General features: G+C 45.1%; 1 protein-coding gene across 4 annotated transcripts in view; it reads right to left on the reverse strand.

The window, feature by feature from the left end:
- The window catches only part of PHKB (phosphorylase kinase regulatory subunit beta), a 130,399-nt gene that overhangs the window by 81,697 nt on the left and 23,545 nt on the right, over positions 1 to 25,157 (reverse strand). For all 4 annotated transcript variants that reach the window (XM_040410496.1, XM_040410494.1, XM_040410497.1 and 1 more), the window contains 4 exons: positions 24,997 to 25,135; positions 16,688 to 16,787; positions 10,498 to 10,605; positions 5,139 to 5,219 (listed from right to left, as the gene is read on the reverse strand). In XM_040410496.1, the coding sequence (XP_040266430.1) occupies positions 5,139 to 5,219; positions 10,498 to 10,605; positions 16,688 to 16,787; positions 24,997 to 25,135 (428 nt within the window). The remainder of the gene's footprint in view (positions 1 to 5,138; positions 5,220 to 10,497; positions 10,606 to 16,687; positions 16,788 to 24,996; positions 25,136 to 25,157) is intronic.

Raw genomic sequence — 25,157 nt, forward strand, 5'->3', positions numbered from 1 at the left:
CTTCCAAAAATATTCAGCTTTGATATTAATGAGTTTTTTGGGTTCATTGAGAACATGGTTGTTGTTCAATAATAAAATGAATCCTCAAAAATACAACTTGCCTAATAATTCTGCACTCCCTGTAGGAAAAAGCACCGGACTATGTGCACTCCCACGGCCATGGCCACTGGAGAGGCCGCTGCTTTTTCCCATAGCGTGCAAGCACGACCACTGCTGCTGAATTGCAGGATGGTCATAAACCCTGGATAAAAGCAGTGTGTAATGTGATGGAAGAATGAATCCAGCCAGCAAAGGAGGCAATATGGACAATGACAATACATTAGTAAGTGCCTGGTATTCACTTTCTCTACATGATGAATGCCACTAGCTGAAGTGAGACGACCCGTTTAAATGGTAACAAGCAGCTAATGTGGGCAAGTGCATAAAATAGCCCAGCCTTTCCAACACAAACCTAATATAATAGAAAGTAACAGATTTTTCCAAGATTCTGCAGGTTGTATAAAAGGGCAATCATTCACTGCAGCCAGAGCAATGATGGTAGGTGGGTATGATGCCAGCTACTATGTACAATGAGGAGACAGTACCTAGAAGTCCATTACCTGTGAATGCTCATACTACACCCACTGCCATATAGCTGTAGCAATCTAAAAGATTCTCAGAGCTGAGGGTCTGCTACAATGCAGTGGGTCTGATAGCTTGCCGTAACTTATCAGTGAAAGCAAAATGTGTTGGATTGCCTAGATTAGGTACAATTGTAGCAAATCCTAAACTGTGAAACCTAAAAGAGATTTAAGTAATCGCAGGGCCCCAGAGCCAAACTTGGAATGGGCTTCACTTCACCACGACCACCTCCAGCATCAAGTTTAGAACATGAAAAGCTTAAAGAGGTCCTGTCCCCGCTCCTGACATGCCTGCCTTAATAGTTTCATCCATTCCCCATGTAATAACAAGGCTGGAGCTTTTATTCTTAAGTCTGCATGTTGTGCCAGTCCTTTCTTATTTCTCCTAGAAGTTATGAATGAATTGCTAGCAGCCTGCAGTAAGGGTACAGAGGGGCGGTAACCAGTGGGGGGCGTGTACCTGCACAGTGTGAACATGGCAGCACTGATTGGATAGAGTCAGTGCAGGTTCACACCCCTCTGTACCCTTACTGCAGGCTGCTAGAAATTCATTCATCACTTCTAAGTAGAGATAATAAAGGTACGACACAACATAGAGCCATAAGATAAGATGCTCCAGAACTGTTATTACATGGGCAATGCATGAAGCTATTAAAACAGGCATGTCAGGAGAGTAGAGACGTCATCTTTCTATCGTTCTAATGCGGTGATGTCACAATACCAGAAGAAAGCACACAGTAATGTCACAGGGTTAGTGTGCACAGTAATGTCACAATACTGTGAAGATGCACAGAGTGATGTCACAGCACAGGGATAATACACATAAGGGGGTCACAGTATAATAGGGAGAATGTACACAGTGATGTCACAAAAGTGGGATAATGCAGACAGTATAGGGATAATACACAGTGATGTCATATTACAGTAGTAATGCACACAGTGATGTCACAGTATGGGGATAATCTACTAAGTGACATCAAAGCATGAAATTTGTCTAAAGAGTTGGGTCACGGGAACAATCCATTAAGCATATAAATTATATAGTGATGTCTGGCCCTGTCAAGCTAGAGGCAGGGGTAGCTTCTTTGCAGCGGGACGGCCCCTCACAGGTGAGGAAGTCCTGCTGATGAGACGAGGCCATTCACTCTTCTCTGCAAAGGAATGAAGAAAAATGAAGGCTGCTAATAGAAGATAACGCACCGCAGGGGAAACCATGTGACTCTATAGGAAAACTATTCACTTCTTCCAACATCCACAGCGAGCACTAAATGCACGTTAGATCTCAGTGGAAAAGCCCCCCCCCCCCCCGAGTTGTTGGGGCCCCTGAGCAGCTTCTATACCCATGGTATTACAGCTGTATGGGTTTTCAGTCTCTAGATAACAACAGAAACTTTCTAATTTGTTGACAGCAAGCAGAGATCCTGAGAATGGTTGCAATATGTGGGCAGATTTGCCTTTCAGCAGCCTGGGAAAGCTGGGTGACAACGTCTGACACACAAAAGAGAGCAGGAATCGGGGAGTGTAACTTTGCAGCAAGATGAAGCCCCAGCTGGGTTTTGTAATGAAGGTCATTAGGGGTCTGCAGGAACATTTCAGGTGGAAGTGCACAGAACCGGAGCACTACGACTGATATCTGACTGCGAGCCGAATGTGCCCGAGTATTAGGAGTAGGTCCTATAATATAGGAGAGCCCGGGGCCACAGCCTGTGGAGAACCAATAACTGAGGAACATGTGCAAGGACGAGGGGTAACCAGGTCTCCTGCAGGATGAGGCACGAGGCCAAGTGCCGCTGATGTATGAGGCGGCGCAGCCCCCACCAGGGTTACAGCAGCTGTTTAGCGCACCGCAGGAACATTCACAAACGCCACGCTGCGACTTTGATAAATGTGCTGCCGGAGAACAGGCAGGAGCGGCTCGTCCTGTAAGCCATGAACAAGTCTAGCTTTATCTGTAATAAATCCTCTTGTACAGCGATTGATGTCAAGTCAACAAATTTTCACTGCCCCCCCCCCATAAAGGAATCAGACGTGTTCACCCAGATTTTTAAACACATCTTTATGAGGAAATCGGGTGATCCGGCTTACGAGTTAAGGATGGATTAGAATAACAGGTTGTATGTGGTATTGCAGCTCAGTCCAATTCACCTTAAAGGGGTTCTCCGGGAACGAGGTCTCTTTCTGAAAGGCCCACGGCCGTAAAGAGAAGATTCAGCAGTTATTGGCTGCAGTGGCGCATTTCACCATGTAGCATGGGATGTAAATAGTTCCGGAACCGGAATATGGATATGCGTGAGCCAGCGCGGAGGACCGGACGGATATATCCCGACGATAGGTACTCCATACTGTGTTCCTGGAAAACCCCTTGAAGAAACGGACAAGCAGACGTTTTAACGCCCTGACACAAGGGGAGGTCTCACGTTTGGTGCCAGCCATCACTATAGAAAAAGTCGTCTTCATAAAAATTCTAATTTTATTCCATCTTGATTAAAAACATTTGAAGTACAAGAAGTCCCAGCAGGCGCTTACACGTTTTGAACAGTACAGTCTTTCCTTGGTCATAGCTGCGATGAATGCTGCAGAAGAATGCTGTTACTGATATGGAGCAATCTGCCGAGCGCTGCCCTGGAGCTGGAGAGACGCACCGTAAGGTCGCAGTCACACAGTCAGTCTTTTGTCAGTGATTTTGAACCAAAACCAGGTGTGGGTCAGAAACACAGAGCAGGTGCAGATCTTTCCTTTATACTTATCTCTGTGCAGGTTTCATTCCTGGTTTTGGCTCACAATCACTGATGGAAATCACTGACCAAACACTGACGGGTGACAGAGGCCTAACACTGGACTCAGCGGTGAGCTGGCTCTTTACATTGCGTTAGCCATCCATCGCGGAGGGCACAAAGCGACGCATCTCCTGCTCTACATCCACCAGAGGACGGCTCTGCTGTAATATCAGAGGATTTCTTCTAAGCTTTAAAAATTAATTAGCCTTTATAGTCTTTATTCCGCGTCACCATGGAGATGAGTTACATTTCCCGTGTAGAGCATCACGTCTGAAAGTTAAAAAAAACAAAACCCAAAAACCCTGAAACGCGCCAGCGTCTGTTTAAGAGCTGATGTGAAGACTGAGCGTGGCGTCACGTGGCCGCCCAGGATAACCTGCATGTAATATTGATAATACAAGACAAAGCTTCCTGCCGCCACTTGGGACGGACGCGTTTTGTAAGTTAATTACCCATTCAAATAACTCAGAGATAAATTAGCAGGAGCGGGCGCAGCCGGGACGAGGAGGGGAGCAAAGGAAAACAGTTTAATCATTTATGGGCTAAATATGCAAAAAAAAAAGACAACAATGAAGCTGGGCACTCGGGTAACCGAACATCGCAGCCGGAAATGTGGAGGAAAGCAAGTGCAGAAAAAATACCATAAAAACAAAAAAAAAAAAAATCTATAAAAACACCTGACAGGAAAGTCAGTATCAATAGAGGTGCTAAACGCAGCTCCTCTGGCAGTAAGACTGCATTAAAGGGACACTGACCGGCCGTTAGAGCATATAACGTGACATATATTCTTCCATTGGTCTTATTATCACCCCTCGCTGCCTTTCCGTTACTTATAAAAAGTGTTTTTATCAATATGCAAATTACCTTACTTTGTGCCCAAGGGGCTGTCCCTCATTCAGTTCTGTGCCCAGCCGCGCCCCGACTGCCGTCTCCTAGTGCCGCCCAGCTCATTAGTATTCACTGCACTGGGCGGCTTTTTTTCCTCCCGACGCGGCGAAATCCCGCGCATGCCCAGTACTATCTTCTACTGGGAGCTGGAGGGTGCCGGGGACCTTATCCGGCACAGGCACGGAGAGGCAAGATGAAGCGGATGCCAGGAAGATTTTTGCATATTATAAAATGCTAGGATAGGCCACTGGGCCCCCTATCCTGAGAATGAAGGCACGGACATGGTGGTTTAGAGCTGCACCCTCCCCCCACCCTAAGGGAGCTGCAGCAGGCCTCATTCACTTGAATAGGTCGACTCTGCAAGTAAAAAACGGTGAAGGAGATGCAGCACAGTGGCCCCTTGAGTCTAGGAAATGCTGGGGGCCCCCCATTGATATATCATCACTTTATAAAATGAGACCACCCTTTAGGCTACATTAGAACTTATTCTCCAATCACACCTAAAGCCACGTTTACAGCTCCCACAGTCCCTTTAAAATACAACAGGTAATGAAAAGCAAAATACTTGTAAAAACGTAATTATTCTTTGCACCAGTTGGCTGCCAGGGCATGCTGGGAGTTGTAGTTTGACCACACCTGTAGTATATGGTCTCCCACTTGAATAGACCCGTGCCCCATCATTAGGATACTGAAAGCGATGTCCCTCCTGCAGACTCATCTCCCTTCTATCTAGTAACTTACAGCTGCACTGGCGTTCGATGCGTTTCAGTTTCATGGAGAAATATAGTGATGAGGGAAAAAAATTTATTAAAAACTATTGATGAAGGATAATGAATTGTTCGGAGCTGGGTACCTCGTCTGTGTTGTAAATGATCTGCAGGCCGGATGATATCATCTCCACCAGGTACAGGAGGAAGAGGGACACTGCATTTATCTGCAAGAGAAGGTCATAGGTCATACGTTACAATGAGGGGAACATCTCTAAGTGACGCGGTCTGTATCCAGTACTTATTAGCATTTTACCAACTTTTTGCATAACAGAAATGTGTGCACTTAAAGGGATCCACTAGGTATGATACATACACATGCTGCGCAGACGGCCTCCTTGTCTACCTACACGGCGCAGGCAACCCCCGGGGTCCAGCCACGCGGCGCAGGCAACCCCCGGGGTCCAGCCACGCTGCGCAGGCAACCCCCGGGGTCCAGCCACGCTGCGCAGGCAACCCCCGGGGTCCAGCCACGCTGCGCAGGCAACCCCAGGGGTCCAGCCACGCTGCGCAGGCAACCCCAGGGGTCCAGCCACGCTGCGCAGGCAACCCCAGGGGTCCAGCCACGCTGCGCAGGCAACCCCAGGGGTCCAGCAACTCTGCGCAGGCAATGCCAGAGGTCCAGCTACTCTGCGCAGGCAATCCCAGAGGTCCAGCTACTCTGCGCAGGCAATCCCAGAGGTCCAGCTACTCTGCGCAGGCAATCCCTGGAGTCCAGCTACTCTGCGCAGGCAATCCCTGGAGTCCAGCTACTCTGCGCAGGCAATCCCTGGAGTCCAGCTACTCTGCGCAGGCAATCCCTGGAGTCCAGCTACTCTGCGCAGGCAATCCCTGGAGTCCAGCTACTCTGCGCAGGCAATCCCTGGAGTCCAGCTACTCTGCGCAGGCAATCCCAGAGGTCCAGCTACTCTGCGCAGGCAATCCCTGGAGTCCAGCTACACTGCGCAGACAACTGCCGGGGCCCTGCCACGCCATGCATGACAGTTCTACACTATAAAGCCCCTCCAATTACTTTTATCACAAATGGTTTTTATGGCAACACAAATGTTGAGGACACAGAGGAGGAGACTGTTCTCTGATTATGTAACTTCTGCCTAGAAATCAGGATTCAGTCTCCAGTTAATTACATCCCAGATTCTCCTGAGCCGCCTTTCATTTATCTATACAACAGCATTATTGGCGAGAAAGATGCCGGAGCAATTTGAATAATGGCTTTGACAATGGGCCGGGTACCTGGGGACGATGCGGAGCGTTGTCACTGCTGATAATGGAAACGTTTCCTGCTGGGGAGGATAAATGGTGCAGCTACGGCTCTGGTCATATCACCTCCGGCTGTTGTGTGTAGTTAACATGTGTGTGTGTGTGGGCAGGACAACAAGCCGCTGTATAGTGTTAGCAAACAGCCCGTAGGGAGCGACTGCGCAGGAGACAGACTCTCAACGTAGCGTAGTCTAAAACCCCATTCACACTTACAGTGAAATCCAGACATTTTCTGGAGTTTACCTGGCGGGGCTTTATGCGTGAGAGCAAACATCCGCAATATCTGTCCTGGACTTTTTCTCCCTAGAGCCCTAGTACTAAGGCTACACATCCACGAACGTATTTAGTTCCGTATTTCGTATTTATATTTCCTCTGTAGCAAGAACGCACCCGACATTGGACACCTCCGGGGGAATAGCTACATGTGTGAAAGGCCAACTGCAGTAAATCTCTGGACCTGATAATCCGGAAATATTCCAGAGTTTAGGTGTGAAAACAGCATAATATAGGTCACTGGACATAACGAAGAGTATTAAATGGCTCCACCAGTCTCCTGTAAGTAACGGCTATAGACACCTCCGACAGGGAAAACACTCTGCTCATGTTAGTGGTTAACTTGGGTTCTAAAATGTTGCTAAGCTTCAGGCTACAATCCTCTGCACCTAGTTTTCAGCCTCATCACATGGACATGTCCCTTCTACCAGTACATGCAGGATGTGGGGGTCTGTGTTACCAGGATGATGCAGTCTTCACTAGCACTCATGGATCAGCAGAACTTAATTCCTGGGCTGATTTCTCATACAGCTCATGAAGGATCTCCTCTCACTTGACCAGGAGTATTCCGCCCCAGAAACAAGTAGTTCTATTCTGGTAATAATAAAAACTACTGAAAAGACTCCAGTGTTGGTTATCCTGCATTTTGCTCATCCCTCACTTGTATTAAGAGCCAGTGATACTAAGGAGTGAGTGATTCCCCCCTCCCTTCTCCTGCAGAGGGGTTCTCCCTTCTCTCACTACACTTACACACAGACTATGTGTGATTCCCCCTCTCTCCCTCTGCAGAGTCTGCCATGGGTTTTCTCTTCTTTCTCTCCACTCTCATACACAACCTATGTTTTTTTTTTTTTTTTTTAACAAATCTTTATTTATCACGGCAAGCATGGTAAAAAAGACAATAACAATGCGGGCAACAGCCCAACAATCGAGGAGGCATATGCAGTACAATGAAATGAATATAAGTACATTATCATAAATGTTCAAGCAATGAATAAAGATAAGCTAGCTAAGCTAGTCAGGCGGACCTACCAAGAGTAGTATGTGTGTCGTGTAAGGAGGGTCAGGTACCTCTGAGGCACAACCACCCTAGTCCACAAGACCTAGGTGATGCAGGCTAGGAACAGTAGAAAGGTATGTTGATGTAGAGTGAGACATGACCATTGTTAAATTGAGCAAGCATGATATATAAAAAAGAGTGAATAGCACAAATGGGTAGTTACTAAGGAGGGGGAAAGTTTACAGAGACCCCAGTAGAAAGACACAAGTTCCCCGACTCTGTTTCCAACCAACTCAACCACGGTCTCCACATATCATTAAATTTGTCGTGCGAGAGGGACTCCCAACTGGTAAGTTCTTCGAACCTACAGATCTCGTGAACCTTTTGGGTCCATTCCTCAATTGAAGGAGTATGTGTCGAGAGCCAATGTAGAGGGATTAAAAGTTTGGCAGCCGTTAACATATGAGCTAGTAGAGAATACTTATGCAAGGGGAAATCCTTTGATGGTACATTGAGAAGAACCAGAGTCGGAGAAAGTGGAGGGGCCGAAGGACAAATTTGCTGTAGTATCCCACTAAGCGAGGTCCAGAACTGGGAGACCCCCCGACACGACCACCATATATGTGAGACAGTGCCAACCTCTTCGTGACATCTCCAGCAGGCTGGGGAAGTGAGAGGGTCCATCCTATGTAGCACCTCTGGAGTGCGGTACCATCTTGTCAGCAGTTTAAAGGAATTCTCCTGGATTCTGATGCATCTGGAGAACCCGTGAGAATTCCTCAGTAGTGAAGAGACAGATTCATCTGATAAAGTAATACCTAAATCTTGCTCCCACCTCCCAATGAAGGACGGTCTACTAGGAACACCCTCCAGCAACAGTTTGTTGTAAATTAACAAGATGACCTTCCTCACCGGTTTGTGCGAGGCTACCAGAGTATCGAACCATGAGGGAATAAAATTTCTATTAGCTTTAGCGAGGTACTTTTGGCCTATAAATGAAAAATGAGAGTAATGCAAGGGGGTCCAACTCAAAGCCAATTGTGATGCCCGGAGGTCCTCCAAGGACGCGACCCGCCCGTCTCTCAAGAAATCCCCAACATACACAACCTATGTGATTCTCCCCCTCCCTGCAGAGTCTGCCCTGGGCTCTCTCTTCTCTCACTGCACTCATACACAGTCTATGTGATTCCCCCTCTTTCCCCCTGCAGACTTGGACGCTTCCATCTCTACATTGATCTGTACAAACCCCCTCCCCCCCCCCACCCCCCCTCCCTGCTGCTAACACTGGAAGAAGGGAGGGAGGAGTAGATAAAACCATCATAAGCCAGGAGAGAATTCTAAAAGATGTTTAGCAAATTCAGCAGCTAGGTGAAGGATTTACACATACTCTGCAGAAGCAAAATTATAGGACATTTTTAATGAAGAATATTTACTAAATTGCTTAATTTTGCAATAAGGAAGAAAATGAACTATACAAAAACTTCAGTGCAAAGGTGTCCATAGCCTTTAATGGATGCAAAATGAACAGCTCTCCAGAGTGCCACAATTTGTCTTTCAATGTTTTTGCTTGCTGTCATTTTGAAATATATCTAAGGGCTGAGAACCTTCTCACAGCCGAGGGTTTTTCAGTTGTATCCAGTCTAGACAATTCTCTGTGAGCAGAACATATCAGCCGCACAAATCTCTCTCGTGTCCTGATAGATTGTCACAATGTATCAGTGCACATGAAATGTATCAGTCCACTCTGTTTAGCTTACAGAGGATCAGGTGGACTGGATAACTTCCACTATGAGAAGTCATTATGGGTTTTTGGCATCTGAATGTGAACATAAAAGTTCCCATTCATTGACATCAAGTAGACATCTTAAAAAAATAATGAAGAACTAAACATAAATTGGATTACATAAATTTCATAACGGCAAGAAAATCTAGACTAGCACATCAAAAGTCACATGTGTACATCCATGAAGAGAACATACAAACAGGAAACAAAATATGGCAGCATACTGTTATACATGCAAACAATATAACTAGGAAATTGGGATTATTCTGGATTACAGTGGTACTATACATGAAAAATGGAAGCTCTTCGCACACATTTACCAACGTCAAGGTGGTTTCGGCAGATGGGTACCTAACAGTTTTCATAACTGCAAAATAATTTAGACCATCACATCCAAAGTCACAGGTGCACATCCATAAAGCTAACATATAAAGAGCAAAAAAAACATGGCAGAACACTGTTATATAGCCGGTTCCTACACCGCCCTGAACATTGTAGGCTTAGGTTAGGCCCAAGAGAGAAAGTACTGTTAGAGTTATGTACCCATCTGTAGAAGCCACCTTGACGTTGGTAGATGGCCCCAACATGTTTGATCAAAAATGTGCATGAAGAGCTTCTGTTTTTCATGTATAGTAGGTATAGTACCACTGTAATCCAGACTAATCTCTAATCCCTAGTTCTATTGTTTGCATGTATAACAGTGTGCTGCCATGTTTTGTTTAAATTTTGATAACGGTTCATTATACAATCAGTATGACCTATGAAGGCTTCCACCCTAACACGCACGGGACTGGTTTGGGTCAGGGGGACACACATTCCCATCTAAGGCCAGGAGAATCCCTCTACCTATATGCTGGTCCTTATTATCAGCCATTTCAGACTTGGGAAAAGCTGACTGTAGCGTTCTGCAGTCAGATGAGTGACTCTATGCCCCCCATGATCACTGCTTTACATCATGTATCTCTGGTGACATTTATATCCATATATGTGGCTGCTCCCCTTATAACACTCCAGCACTATTATAAGCCGCTGACATCTGGTTTAGTGTCCCGGACACAGATAAATGCTAGGAGTAAAGTAGACATAACCCCGTCAGATGTCGCTCGCAAAACAGCAAAATGCCTCGTACCTGGATGTGGCCATAATTCTCGTAGGACAAGATCTCGTCCCCCGTGTCCAAGTGGAAGATGGAATGGAGACATTTCTGTGGGCTGGGGTCCTGCTTAAACTGCTCAACCTAGAAGACAAGATGCTGCATGTCACAAAGGAATAATAACCTATAGCAAATGTCATAAAAGTGATATTAAAACTAATGAACGTCATAAATTAGGTACAAAAACCACAAATTGGGAGCAATCACCCAAAAAAGTACAGGAAAGTAGTGCACAAAGATCGCGAATTACATAAGAAATACATTTATGTGCAGCCAAACATCAGATATGTATAACAAGATACTAATTGTCTAAAAAACAAAACTGGCGCAAACCTTGTATAATGCACTAACATGTATAGCAACTGTCCTAAAATAAACCCGCCGGCAAAAGTTGAATTAACCCCTTAAGGACACAGCCTTTTTACACCTTAGGACCAGGCCATTTTTTGCAAATCTGACCAAAGTCCCTTTAAGTGCTGATAACTTTAAAACGCTTTGACTTATCCAGGCCGTTCTGAGATTGTTTTTTCATCACATATTTTACTTCATGACACTGGTAAAATGAAGTCAATTTTTTTTTATTTTTTGCACCAAAAAATACCTTATTTAACCAAAAATTTGAAAAATTAGCAAATTTCAAAGTTTCAGTTTCTCTACTTCTGTAATACATAGTAATACCCCCAAAAATTGTGATGACTTTACATTCCCCATATGTCTACTTCATGTTTGAATTTGTTTGGGAATGATATTTTATTTTTTGGGGATGTTATAAGGCTTAGAAGTTTAGAAGCAAATCTTGAAATTTTTCAGAAATTTACAAAAACTAAATTTTTAGGGACCAGTTCAGGTCTCAAGTGACTTTGCGAGGCTTACATAATAGAAACCACCCAAAAATGACCTCATCTAAGAAACTACACCCCTCAAGGTATTCAAAACTGATTTTGCATACGTTGTTAACCCTTTAGGTGTTGCACAAGAGTTATTGGCAAATGGGGAGGAAATTTGAGAATTTCATTTTTTTGTCAAATTTTTCATTTTAACCTATTTTTTCCACTAACAAAGCAAGTGTTAACAGCCAAACAAGACTGTATCTTTATTGCCCTGACTCTGCCGTTTACAGAAACACCCAATATGTGGCCGTAAACTACTGTACGGCCACACAGCGGGGCGTAGAGTGAAAGGTGCGCTGTTTGGTTTTTGGAAGGCAGATTTTGCTGGACTGTTTTTTTGGCACCATGTCCCATTTGAAGCCCCCCTGATGCACCCCTAGAGTAGAAACTCCATAAAAGTGACCCCATCTAAGAAACTACACCCCTCAAGGTATTCAAAACTGATTTTACAAACTTTGTTAACCCTTTAGGTGTTGCACAAGATTTAATGGAAAATAGAGATACAATTTCAAAATTTCACTTTTTTGACAGATTTTCCATTTTAATATTTTTTTTTTCAGTTACAAAGCAAGGGTTAACAGCCAAACAAAACTCATTATTTATGGCCCTGATTCTGTAGTTTACAGAAACACCCCATATGTGGTCGTAAACAGCTGTACAGGCACACGGCAGGGTGCAGAAGGAAAGGAATGCCATATGGTTTTTGGAAGGCAGATTTTGCTGGACTGGTTTTTTTGACACCATGTCCCATTTGAAGCCCCCCCTGATGCACCCCTAGAGTAGAAACTCCAAAAAAGTGACCCCATTTTAGAAACTACGGGATAGGGTGGAAGTTTTGTTGGTACTAGTTTAGGGTACATATGATTTTTGGTTGCTCTATATTACACTTTTTGTGCGGCAAGGTAACAAGAAATAGCTTTTTTGGCACTTTTTTTTTTTGTTATTTACAACATTCATCTGACAGGTTAGATCATGTGGTAATTTTATAGAGCAGGTTGTCACGGACGCGGCGATACCTAATATGTATACAATTATTTTTATTTATGTAAGTTTTACACAATGATTTCATTTTTAAAACAAAAAAAATGTTTTAGTGTCTCCATAGTCTAAGAGCCATAGTTTTTTCAGTTTTTGGGCGATTATCTTAAGTAGGGTCTCATTTTTTGCGGGATGAGATGACGGTTTGATTGGCACTATTTTGGGGTGCATATGACTTTTTGATCGCATGCTATTACACTTTTTGTGACGTAAGATGACAAAAAAATTGCTTTTTTTACACCGTTTTTATTTTTAATTTTTTACGGTGGTCATCTGAGGGGTTAGATCATGTGATATTTTTATAGAGCCGGTCGATACGGACGCGGCGATACCTAATATGTATACTTTTTTTTAATTTATGTAAGTTTTACACAAGGATTTCATTTTTGAAACAAAAAAAAACATGTTTTAGTGTTTCCATAGTCTAAGAGCCATAGTTTTTTCAGTTTTGGGGCGATTATCTTGGGTAGGGTATGATTTTTGTGGGATGAGATGACGGTTTGATTGTTACAATTTTGGCGTACATGCGACTTTTTTGATCACTTTTATTACCTTTTTTTGGGAAGTAAGGTGGGCAAAATTTCAATTTCATCATAGTTTTTAATTTTTTATTTTTATGGCGTTCACCGTTCGGGTAAAGTAACATGACCGTTTTATAGATCAGCTCGTTACGGACGCGGCGATACCAAACATGTGTAGGGAATTTTATTTTTTTCATTTTAAAATCAGTGATAAATGTGTTTTTGGATTTTTACTTTTTTTTCACTTTTTTTTTTGACCCAGACCCACTTGGTTCTTGAAGATCCAGTGGGTCTGATGTCTGTATAATACAGTACAGAACAATATATATTGTACTGTACTGTATTTTACACTTGTCTGAACAAATCTATGCCTTTTAGCACAGATCTGTTCAGCACCATGGACAGCAGGACGCCTGAGAGGCGTCCTGTTGCCATGGGAACCTTCCCCGTCTGCTCAGTACTGGTCAGAACTGCGCAGACGGGGAAGGGTAAGCACAGGGCTGAGGGGGGCTCTCTCCCTCTCCCATCGGGCGGCTGCAAAGGCACAGCAGCCCCCCGATGGGAGAGGGAGGAAGCTCCCTGCGCTGTTAACCTTTTCCATTACGGACCGCTGTATGGAAAGGGTTAAACGGCTGACATCGCATCGCAGATGTCAGCCGTTTATACCAGGGTGCCAGCAATGTGCTGGCACCCTGGTATACCCACTAAACACCAACGATCATTCAAGGGGAGGCGGGCGGGGGATCGCGATCGCCTGCCGCACCGCCCGCATCCCGCACCCCTCCCCCTGCACCTCCCACCGGGCTAAAATCACTCACGGGTGCAGGGGGGGGGATACAGATATATTTTGGACATTATAAAGTTTCTGATCCTCGCGGTCAGGGACCGCGGGGATCAGAAACTGCAAAAAGCGCATCAAACCGCAGGTCTGAATTGACCCCCCCGCGCATTTAGCCTAGGTGCCTGCTCAATGATTTGAGCAGGCACCTTGTTCCGATCACTGCCGGCCGGGCGGCAGTGATCGGAACAACACATGACGTACCGGTACGTCATGTGTCCTTAAGAGGTTAAAGGGCTTCTGTCACCCCCAAAACACATTTTTCATTTTTGGGCTTGTTAAAATCCTTATTGAACGACTATCCCCTCTATAGGGCTCTTACCTTGGTCTGTGGCTTCGTTTCATAAAAAATCGATCTTTTAAAATATGCAAATCACTTCACTACCAGCAAGTAGGGCGTCTACTTGCTGGTAGCCGCCACAAAAAAACGCCCCCTCCTCCTGTTGATTGACAGGGCCAGCGAGCGCTCTCCTCCTCCGGCTGGCCCTGTCAGCATTTCAAATCCCGCGCCTGTCTTCATTCGGCGCAGGCGCTCTGAGAGAAGGACGCTCGCCTCCTCAGCACTCCCTCAGTGCGCCTGCGCCGATGACGTCACCGAAAGAGAAGACGTCATCAGCGTCACACTAAGGTCCGTCATGGATCTGCAAAAAATGCCTCCGTTACAATAATACCACCGCATGCATCCGCCATGAACGGATTCGTCCTGGCACACAATGTAAGTCAATGGGGACGGATCCGTTCATGACGGATGCATGCGGTGGTATTATTGTAACGGAAGCATTTATTTGCAGATCCACGACGGATCCGCAAAAAAACGTTAGTGTGAAAGTAGCCTTAACTGTTTTTCTAACTGTGTGACTGGTACTTTCACTTTGTGCCGATCATCTAATAACCCTCATCTCTAAACTACTAAGAGGTCATAAACCCTTATTTAAGCCACATTGTTATCAGTAAGATAAGAACTGAGCTATAATGAGTGTTTATTATGTCGGAGAGCAGAGATAAGGACTCCATCTACACCTCAGATGACGGAAAAGAAAGAAAATCCGCAGGCTGCTCCAATAGTGAAAACCGCTATTCAGTAGATAAAACCTTTTTTAATAATACTCACAAATGTAGGTGGACACAAGCGATTATAACAAATAGCAGCCTATTGCTCCTGCCCAACCCGGGTTTCGCTCCAAAGCTTCATCAGGGGCGTAACCTAAAATCCCAATCCTTAAATGTGGACAGGTGGTTTTAAGGACCTCCTATCCACATTTAAGGATTGGGATTTTAGGTTACGCCCCTGATGAAGCTTTGGAGCGAAACCCAGGTTGGGCAGGAGCAATAGGCTGCTATTTGTTATAATCGCTTGTGCCCACCTACATTTAAGAGTATCTACTGAATAGCGGCTCTTCACTATTGGAGCTTTTATGTTATACAGAACTACTAAGGAATAGGAACATCTATTTGTGGTGTTTACTGTGTCTGAGGTGCCCGATTTCCACCTGCCCCCGTGAGTATAATAGGGAAAGGTGCAGGTGAGAAGCATATACTGTGCTACACTATTGGTGCGCTTTTCCTACAGGAGCTGTATTGGAAAGAGGAATATTTGGAGTATACGGCATGCTACTAGTGCTGCATAACTGGAAGATCTTTGAGAGAAGAGGAAGTAGTGAATAATCGCGCGGACCTGAAAAAAACGCATGCTGAAAGTAGCCTAAGCCTTTGTGACAGAACAGCTCAATATTTTTTAATAATGGCCAATTGAAAAAATTATTTTTAGACAAAAATTAGTAAAAACGCAATCATAAAAAATTGCCTCCACAAGTGTACATAGCCTTTAAGCAATTGCCTATTTTACCTTTAACTATGTGTAAAACCTGATTACTTCAAAAGGATATACTCCAGTAGGAACTGTGATGATGGAACCCAGCTTCTCCGGGAACAGAAAAAAAAACGAAGGAACTGCTAAATCACAACAACTCCAAGCATCAGCCTAACCAGGCGAGTGCGCAGTCCTCCGACAGCCAGGCGGTAAGGGGTTAATAGGGGGGGGGTGCGCAGGAGCGGTTTGCCTTTTTGCAGCTTTTATTTGCGCTGCCCTCGGAAGGCCGCTCTGCGCCGCTGCTGGTGATTAATGGGGCATGCTGCGCGAGAACAAAAAAAAAAACCTGAACAAAAGGGAAATACATTACGGAAATGGCTCCCGGGCATGGAATGCAGCCAGCTCATAGGGCGCAGGAAATTCACTCTGCGTTTAGAGGTTTGCAAACTCCAATCCTCTGCATGGAGGACGGGCGACTCATTGGATTCCAGCGCATTGATTTTATATTGGACGACTATGTTATTAGTCACCTAACTAGGTACAGGTAACCTCTCCGTATTTCCTGCGGTGCCAGACTCAGGTTTTGGGGTGAATTACACTTCATATCATTTGCTTTCTCTTACACTGGATTGCCCCCTTATATTATAATACATCAACCACGGGCAGCATGGTGGCTCAGTGGTTAGCACTGGTGCCCTGCAGCACTAGGGTCCTGGGTTTGAATACAACCGCATGGAGTTTGTATGTTCTCCCTGTGTTTGCGTGTACTCCGGTTTCCTCCCACACATCAACGACATACTGATAGGGACCCTACATTGTGAGCTCCCCTGGGGATAGCAGGCGATGCCAAGGTCTGTACAGCGCTGTGGAATATGTCAGTGCCATATAAGTGAGTATAATAAATATGCCATATACTGGATACAGAACGCCTGCCATTCAGGACTCTGGGAAAGCTGGGTGACCGCTATAACAGCTGCAATACTGGATGTTATTCAGATCTCTAAGAAACAGATAAAACTGGAAAGACGTCAGGCTCCGATTCTCCGGGCTGGTTGGCGCCATCGCTTACCTTATCTGCCTGCCGCATGTAGCAGTACAGAATTCCTCTCATGCATTTGATGGCGGAGTGCTCCAGCTCATGTGTCCGTCCTTTATCATCAGCTACGCGCCTGAATGCGGAGATAAAAAGCAAACAGAAGCAAAACCATATAAAAATTATAAAGTGATCCAAACCGATAAGATAGAGAGGAAGGAAGAACAATGGCGCAGTGCTGCGAGCATAAAACCAGCTGGAGTGTGTCCATTACTGTAAATACTGATATAAACCCTATCAGGAACAAACTGCTAACACCAAGGACACAGCGACGTGTGAGGGTTTACCTAACATATCAAAGTGCTGCATCAGTATGTAGTGATACTCCAGAGCTGCACTCACTATTCTGCTGGTGGAGTCACTGTGTACATACATTACTTATCCTGGGGTATAATACAGGATGTACCTCAGGATCAGTACAGGATAAGTAATGTATGTACACAGTGTCTCCACCAGCAGAATAGTGAGTGCAGCTCTGGAGTAGAATACAGGATAAGTAATGTATGTACACAGTGACTGCACCAGCAGAATAGTGAGTGCAGCTCTGGAGTAGAATACAGGATGTAACTCAGGATCAGTACAGGATAAGTAATGTAATGTATGTACACAGTGACTGCACCAGCAGAATAGTGAGCACAGCTCTGGAGTATAATACAGGATGTAACTCGGGATCAGTACAGGATAAGTAATGTATGTACACAGTGACTCCACCAGCAGAATAGTGAGTGCAGCTCTGGAGTATAATAAAGGATGTAACTCAGGATCAGTACAGGATAAGTAATGAATGTACACAGTGACTGCACCAGAATAGTGAGTGCAGCTCTGGAGTATAACATAGGATGTAACTCAGGATCAGTACAGGATAAGTAATGTATGTACACAGTGACTGCACCAGCAGAATAGTGAGTGCAGCTCTGGAGTAGAATACAGGATGTAACTCAGGATCAGTACAGGATAAGTAATGAATGTACACAGTGACTGCACACGCAGAATAGTGAGTGCAGCTCTGGAGTATAACATAGGATATGTAATATATTGTATGTACACAGTGACTCCACCAGCTTTCCCAGGACGCACTGTATAGCAGTTTTACCTCCTGCCTGTAGCAAATGTTTAATTCTGTCAGGCACTGCGCCGAATGATAACAGAAGATGTCGTTTTACCTAATCTTTACGCTTCCTCTCTGCGCTCTCCTGCAGAACCTCTTGATAAGCTCTCCTCTGCTTATTGTGGCAATGATTACTTCGCCTCTCGGCCTATGGAGCCAGTGTGAAGACTGCAGTCGTCCCGCTGAGACAGAGGGCAAAACAGGACGAGTACGAGAGCGGCCACTGCGGGGCACGTTCATCCCCAGTCTTCAAGGGGAGAAATCTATGCAGGAGGATGGGAAATATATATTCACTATACAATGCAATCTAATTAGCCGCTCTGTGGCGGAAGAAAAGCGACATTCCTGCAGCCGCAAGATTTGTGCAAGGGAAGAGCGATTATCATCTCAATGTATTATAGAGTCTGTCAATACGCTGTAAATAATTCATCAGCAGCCGCTGTTCGCTCCTCCACAGCACATCATAAGCTGGAGCACCTGCAAGAGTCCGTGAGCTAAACGCAAGCGTCTCTTTAAGCTGGGGGATGGGGGGGGGGACATGAGCCCCCACCCCTCCTCACTCCATTCCCGCAATAAAGAGCCAATGGAATACAGAATTTCCACCATCGCTCCCATATCCACTTCTTCCCCAGCAAGTTACTTAGACTTTGGATTTCTACAGGGCGCTCGCTGCAGGAGGTTCCTGAAATAAGCAAAGAGCGATTGCAACTCTGAAAATACAACCCCATTCCACATCAAAAACAAGTTCCACCTCTCAGAAAAGATCCATTCTGATCATGAACATATCGTAAGCAGAGTCTGTCTACAGTCGTGGCCAAAAGTTTTGAGAATGACACAGATATTAGTTTTCACAAAGTTTGCTGCTAAACTGCTTTTAGATCTTTGTTTCAGTTGTTTCTGTGATGTAGTGAAATATAATTACACGCACTTCATATGTATCAAAGGCTTTTATCCACAATTACATGACATTTATGCAAAGAGTCAGTATTTGCAGTGTTGGCCCTTCTTTTTCAGGACTTCTGCAATCCGACTGGGCATGCTCTCAATCAACTTCTGGGCCGATTCCTGACTGATAGCAACCCATTCTTTCATAATCACTTCTTGGAGTTTGTCAGAATTAGTGGGTTTTTGTTTGTCCACTCGCCTCTTGAGGATTGACCACAAGTTCTCAATGGGATTAAGATCTGGGGAGTTTCCAGGCCATGGACCCAAAATGTCAACGTTTTGGTCCCCGAGCCACTTAGTTATCACTTTTGCCTTATGGCACGGTGCTCCATCGTGCTGGAAAATGCATTGTTCTTCACCAAACTGTTGTTGGATTGTTGGAAGAAGTTGCTGTTGGAGGGTGTTCTGGTGCCATTCTTTATTCATGGCTGTGTTTTTGGGCAAAATTGTGAGTGAGCCCACTCCCTTGGATGAGAAGCAACCCCACACATGAACGGTCTCAGGATGCTTTACTGTTGGCATGACACAGGACTGATGGTAGCGCTCACCTTTTCTTCTCCGGACAAGCCTTTTTCCAGATGCCCCAAACAATCGGAAAGAGGCTTCATCGGAGAATATGACTTTGCCCCAGTCCTCAGCAGTCCATTCACCATACTTTCTGCAGAAGATCAATCTGTCCCTGATGTTTTTTTTGGAGAGAAGTGGCTTTTTTGCTGCCCTTCTTGACACCCGGCCATCTTCCAAAAGTCTTCGCCTCACTGTGCGTGCAGATGTGCTCACACAATGGAAGAACAATGATTTCAAGCATCACCCTCCTTTTAACATGTCAAGTCTGCCATTTTAACCCAATCAGCCTGACATAATGATCTCCAGCTTTGTGCTCGTCAACATTCTCACCTGAGTTAACAAGACGATTACTGAAATGATCTCAGCAGGTCCTTTAATGACAGCAATGAAATGCAGTGGAAAGGTTTTTTTGGGATTAAGTTAATTTTCATGGCAAAGAAGGACTATGCAATTCATCTGATCACTCTTCATAACATTCTGGAGTATATGCAAATTGCTATTATAAAAACTTAAGCAGCAACTTTTCCAGTTTCCAATATTTATCTAATTCTCAAAACTTTTGGCCACGACCGTACATGGTATAAAGGATAACAGAAAAGTCGGAGACTCGTGACTCATACAGTTGTTTTATGTCCACCTGTGCTTGCTAGTCTATGGACAGAACAATATATATTGCATGTATTGTCAAATTTTGGGGGATGAGACCAATTTAAAGGAATTCTACAGGTATGTGTTTGCATATGAAGCTGGAATAATCTTACAAATACCCATTTTCATATTTTGCACCACACATGATGCAGATTATCTGCTCTTCTCAAGTACGCTGCCTTGTGGCTGGGGATCTGACTTACGGTCCGCGAATACCCATAGTCATTGAACTTGTCTGTTGCTATACTTAGCAGGTGGCACACACTTAACCCTCTGCCTCCTTCTGCCCGACCCCAAAAACCACATGCGCGGTAACTCATTCCTCTGTTTGGCTCTAGGCCCTACGAATCCCTATGACTCTTCAACAGCAAGACAATGGGCTTCAGACAATGAAGGCCAACAGACGTGGTCATTACGACACTGTATAGGACGGTGGGAAATGTCGGAGAGCTGTACACAAAGGAAGATGCTGATCTAGAACGTTATTTGCTCCGGAACGTTTACAGCTATATCTGACAACACAATGTAACAAGTTATTCAGCACCAGTTTCGCACAACGGCTTTGGACATTGAATTGCAAAGCAAAGAAGCTGCATAAAACAGCCGCGATCCATCGCCATGAGGGCTCATGCACAAGGCCGCAAGTGTTCTGCGGTCAGCAAATTGCGGATCCGCAAAACAAGGATACTGTGAATTTATGCCGCCATTTTTTTTCCACTCCTGCAGAAATGTCCTATCCTTGTCTGCAAAATGGACTTGCAAATCCACAGATCGGACAACACATGCGGACGCATCTTTTGCTCTGCAAAACTCGGATCGAATGCGCACCAAAACTATGGCCGTGTGCATGAGCCCTTAACCCGATAAACACTGCGGACCAGTACATGACTGGGAGACCACGGAGCTCCCCAACTCAACAGATATATGTCTATATAGACGTCATTGAGGACAACGAAGACATTTCTACGTGAGCAGTGAGCACCAGTTATTACCTCCACCTATACGGATGTCATAGGAGATGGCGGCTTCAGCTCTCAATCCTCTTTGTATCGCCATTTTAGATTTTCCTAGGAGGCCATTATTTTAATCCCTGGAGCACTGTGCCGCACACAAAAGAAGAATTGGCCGTAATGTGGTAATAGACACACATTAGCGGTAAAGGCGGTAATTGCCGGGCAGTCGCAGAACGTCGCTCTGTCGCGGATCACACTGAAAGCGCTTGACACAATAGAAACAATTCCAAGCCTTAGATTACAATGTATCAATATGCGGCCGCATCGTAACGGCTGCCGTGCGGGATACGTACTCATCGTTTCAGGTAGGTATATCTAAGCGCAAGGAAATTAAATGTAAAGACAAGCCGCAAATTATAGGCGTAAAAAAAGTAGTAATCATCCGCTGTGAAATGTAGACTAAAAAATAGATTGGCTTAATGTGCTCAACATTGCATAAAAATGTATAAAAAAAAAAACTGGTTAAGTAAACTTCTGTTAATCAAGAATACAAAACTTCTGATAATTCACCAACAGGATTCAGCGCTATAGTTATAGGAGCTAAGATGATATAAACCGGGCAGCTTTCTGCAAAAACAGCGCCACACCTGTCCACAGGTTATGAGTGGTATTGCAAATCGACCTCGTCACTTCAAGGGATGTGAGCGGCAATACCAGACACGAACAATGGACAGGCGTGGCGCTGTTTTTAGAAGACTGTTCTAAACCATGGACAACCCCTTTAAAATAGTCAAATTCCTCTAATCTGGCATCCAGAAATCCAGATGATCCTGCACAAAAACACACGGCAATGAGAGAGTGGATAAATAATCACAAGACTCCTTGGATGGCAGCTCATTTCTGGGGTTTTGGGGGCAGAACTTGCTACTTTTCCATAATGGATGTCAATGGGGTGTAAGATGCCACAAAATAATTCTGATTGACCCTGCCAATTTGAAGGGTGCATCATTGTTAGAATTCCCTGCACAGTTGGCGCCCGGGAACGCTACTGTCCAGGAAAAAAAAAGAAAGAAAAGAGGATAGTAGGGGGTCCCAGCAGTCAGAACCCCCCCCCCCCTTCCCATCGCAAAGTGATGCCGTAACCTAGCAATCTGTCACTGCTTTCTATAAAAGAAATACCCCTTTAAGAAAGGCTGATGCATTATAATCCAGCCTGCACCATGAAGGGTCCATTAGGGGGCGACAAAGAGTGGATGCTCTGGCACCTGTCTACCTGTATCTGCATCCTATAGAAAGGGACTTGTCAACTGAAAAAGACGCTAAATCGGTCCTGAAGGCATGCAATCTAGTTCTCCTCATCCGATTACTTGTTTCGCCTTTCCATGACCTTCCCCCGTGTTCTCAGGGGCGAGAGAATTCCTTATGTCAGTGGTCCTGATAGAAGAGCCGAGCATTATATTGACACCGGCGACATAACACATTATTGTAATGTGACAGATGACGGCGCCCGCGGCAGAACGCTGCGAACACCACCTCACTCCAATCCACTGCGAGAAATACAGCAGATCAGGTATAATGAATGCTGAAGCGTCAGAGAAGCACAAAACCGGCCGGATCAATAACCGCAATCCCACAGCGAAGAGACGCCGGCCTCATGTTCATCGTGGATATGAGAAGAGACAGGAACCCATGAAAAATGTCACAAAGATTAAATTATCCTAAGATCTCTGAAAGGCAAAGAGCAATACATTACTTATCCTGCACTGATCCAGAGACACATCCTGTATTATACTCCAGAGCTGCACTCACTATTCTGCTGGTGGAGTCACAGTGTACATACATTACTTATCCTGTACTGATCCAGAGACACATCCTGTATTATACTCCAGAGCTGCACTCACTATTCTGCTGGTGCAGTCACTGTGTACATACATTACTTATCCTGTACTGATCCTGAGTTACATCCTGTATTATACTCCAGAGCTGCACTCACTATTCTGCTAGTGGAGTCACTGTTACATACAATACTTATCCTGTACTGATCCAGAGACACATCCTGTATTATACTCCAGAGCTGCACTCACTATTCTGCTGGTGGAGTCACTGTGTACATACATTACTTATCCTGCACTGATCCAGAGACACATCCTGTATTATACTCCAGAGCTGCACTCACTATTTGTCAGTCTCTAATGTGACAGGGGTCAGAAGATCTAAGAGACTGGAGGCACGTGAAGTGATCTGACAGCCTCTTCGATTTCACTTGTTTCAGTGTTGTTGCTGGTAATGACCATACCTCTTATCTCAGGTGTAGCTTAGTGGTCATTCCAACTCCCCTATTTAGTCTGGTTTCACCCATCATGCTATGCGGTTGATAGCTTCAGTTTTGTTTTGGAAGAGCTGGTGTGTAGTCCTCTTCTGAGTCCCTGCTCGTCCATTTACTTCAGAAGTTAAGTGTCACTTCCCTTTTATATTTTGTTGTTTCCCCTCTGTCTTTTGTTACTAGGCCTCAGGGAGACGCTTGTTCTTTCATATTGGAAGGAACAGGTCGTCTCGAGCCCTGACACTATTCCAGGGCAATTTAGGGTTTCCATGGTCAGTGTATGACCAATCCTACCGTTAAGGTCCGTTCATACGGATAGGAGTCAGGGCTAGGATTAGGGTATCCATAGGTGGTGACAGTTTCCCTTTCCCTAGCTTTGAGGCCTAGTTCCTTTTCCCTGTTGTCGGTGTGGTGTTCCCTCCCACATCACTACGTGACACTATTCTGCTGGTGGAGTCACTGTGTACATTACATTACTTATCCTGTACTGATCCTGGGCTACATCCTGTATTATACTCCAGAGCTGCACTCACTATTCTGCTGGTGCAGTCACTGTGTACATACATTACTTATCCTGTACTGATCCTGAGTTACATCCTGTATAATACTCCAGAGCTGCACTCACTATTCTGCCTGTGGAGTCACTGTGAACATATATTATATTACTTATCCTGTACTGATCCTGAGTTACATCCTGTATAATACTCCAGAGCTGCATTTGTCATTCAGCAGGTTTCAGAGATGAAGTATCTCTCCATTCCCTGCTTGTTCAGTCTCTGCACAGTGAAGTCCCTTTAGCTTCGCTTTAGACATCAGAATTTTACCTCAGCAGTAATTTCCAGCATAAACTGATATAGAAGATTTATATCATCATGTTTTATTACATTGTATTTCACTATTCTAATCTTTGCCGTTTCTCTTCTCCTTCGAGGTCACATGGAGGCAGGAATAGTGGCCGCAACGTCCCCACAGACAGGATAAGAATATGAAGTCACCTTCCCATAGAGGTAAGTACAGATCTATATCCAGCCCTAGATGATCTACAGCACAATGCACCAAAAGCTCAGCCCTGGGCTGCAGGGTAAGTCCCCAGCAGTAGATTCATTATATCCTGTGCCCAATTATTGTCTGAACAGCAAAATAAAAAACCTGCGACTAATTCCTGTGGATACATGTGCTCCCCCTCCAATCCAGGGGACCCTCTTCTTTGTAGACCGATCCTGTCGATCCCTTCCTGTACTAATCCTGATCGGCCCACTTACTACCCTGATCCCAGCGGAACCCTTTCCCATACTGATCCCGGTGGCCGCTTACCAATGTGGACCTGTTTCAATACCAATCCTGATCGGCCCCCTTCCCATTTCGGCCCCAGTGGCCCCCCTGCCCTTTCTGATCCCGGTGGGCATCCTTCTCATACAGATACTGGTGGCCGCTTTCCAATGTGGACCTGTTTCAATACCAATCCTGATCGGCCCCCTTCCCATTTCGGCCCCAGTGGCCCCTCTGCCCTTTCTGATCTCGGTGGGCATCCTTCTCATACAGATCCTGGTGGCCGCTTACCAATGTGGACCCGTTTCAATACCAATCCTGATCGGCCCCCTTCTCATTTCGGCCCCACTGGACCCTCTCCCCTTGCTGATCCTGGTGGAAACTGGGAGTACAAAGGGGACTCCTACAAACATCAGAGAACTGACCCTTGGATCAGGGAAGACAACATGGTACTGGTCCAGATGTGCATTACCTGTAGGCAAGGGCCAAGGCCCAGGAGCTGGCGGCACAGTACAGACTGTCATGGATCTTGGCCTTCTTACAGTCGCCGACAGTCTCAGTGGGAAACAAGCCAGTGGTCGGACTCTGAAAATTCAGAACTGTGATTTTCACTGGAGAGAGAAAAAAATAAAA

The sequence above is a fragment of the Bufo bufo genome, chromosome 10 (genome assembly GCF_905171765.1).
Source record: "Bufo bufo chromosome 10, aBufBuf1.1, whole genome shotgun sequence".
In the NCBI taxonomy this organism is placed as follows: Eukaryota; Metazoa; Chordata; class Amphibia; order Anura; family Bufonidae; genus Bufo; species Bufo bufo.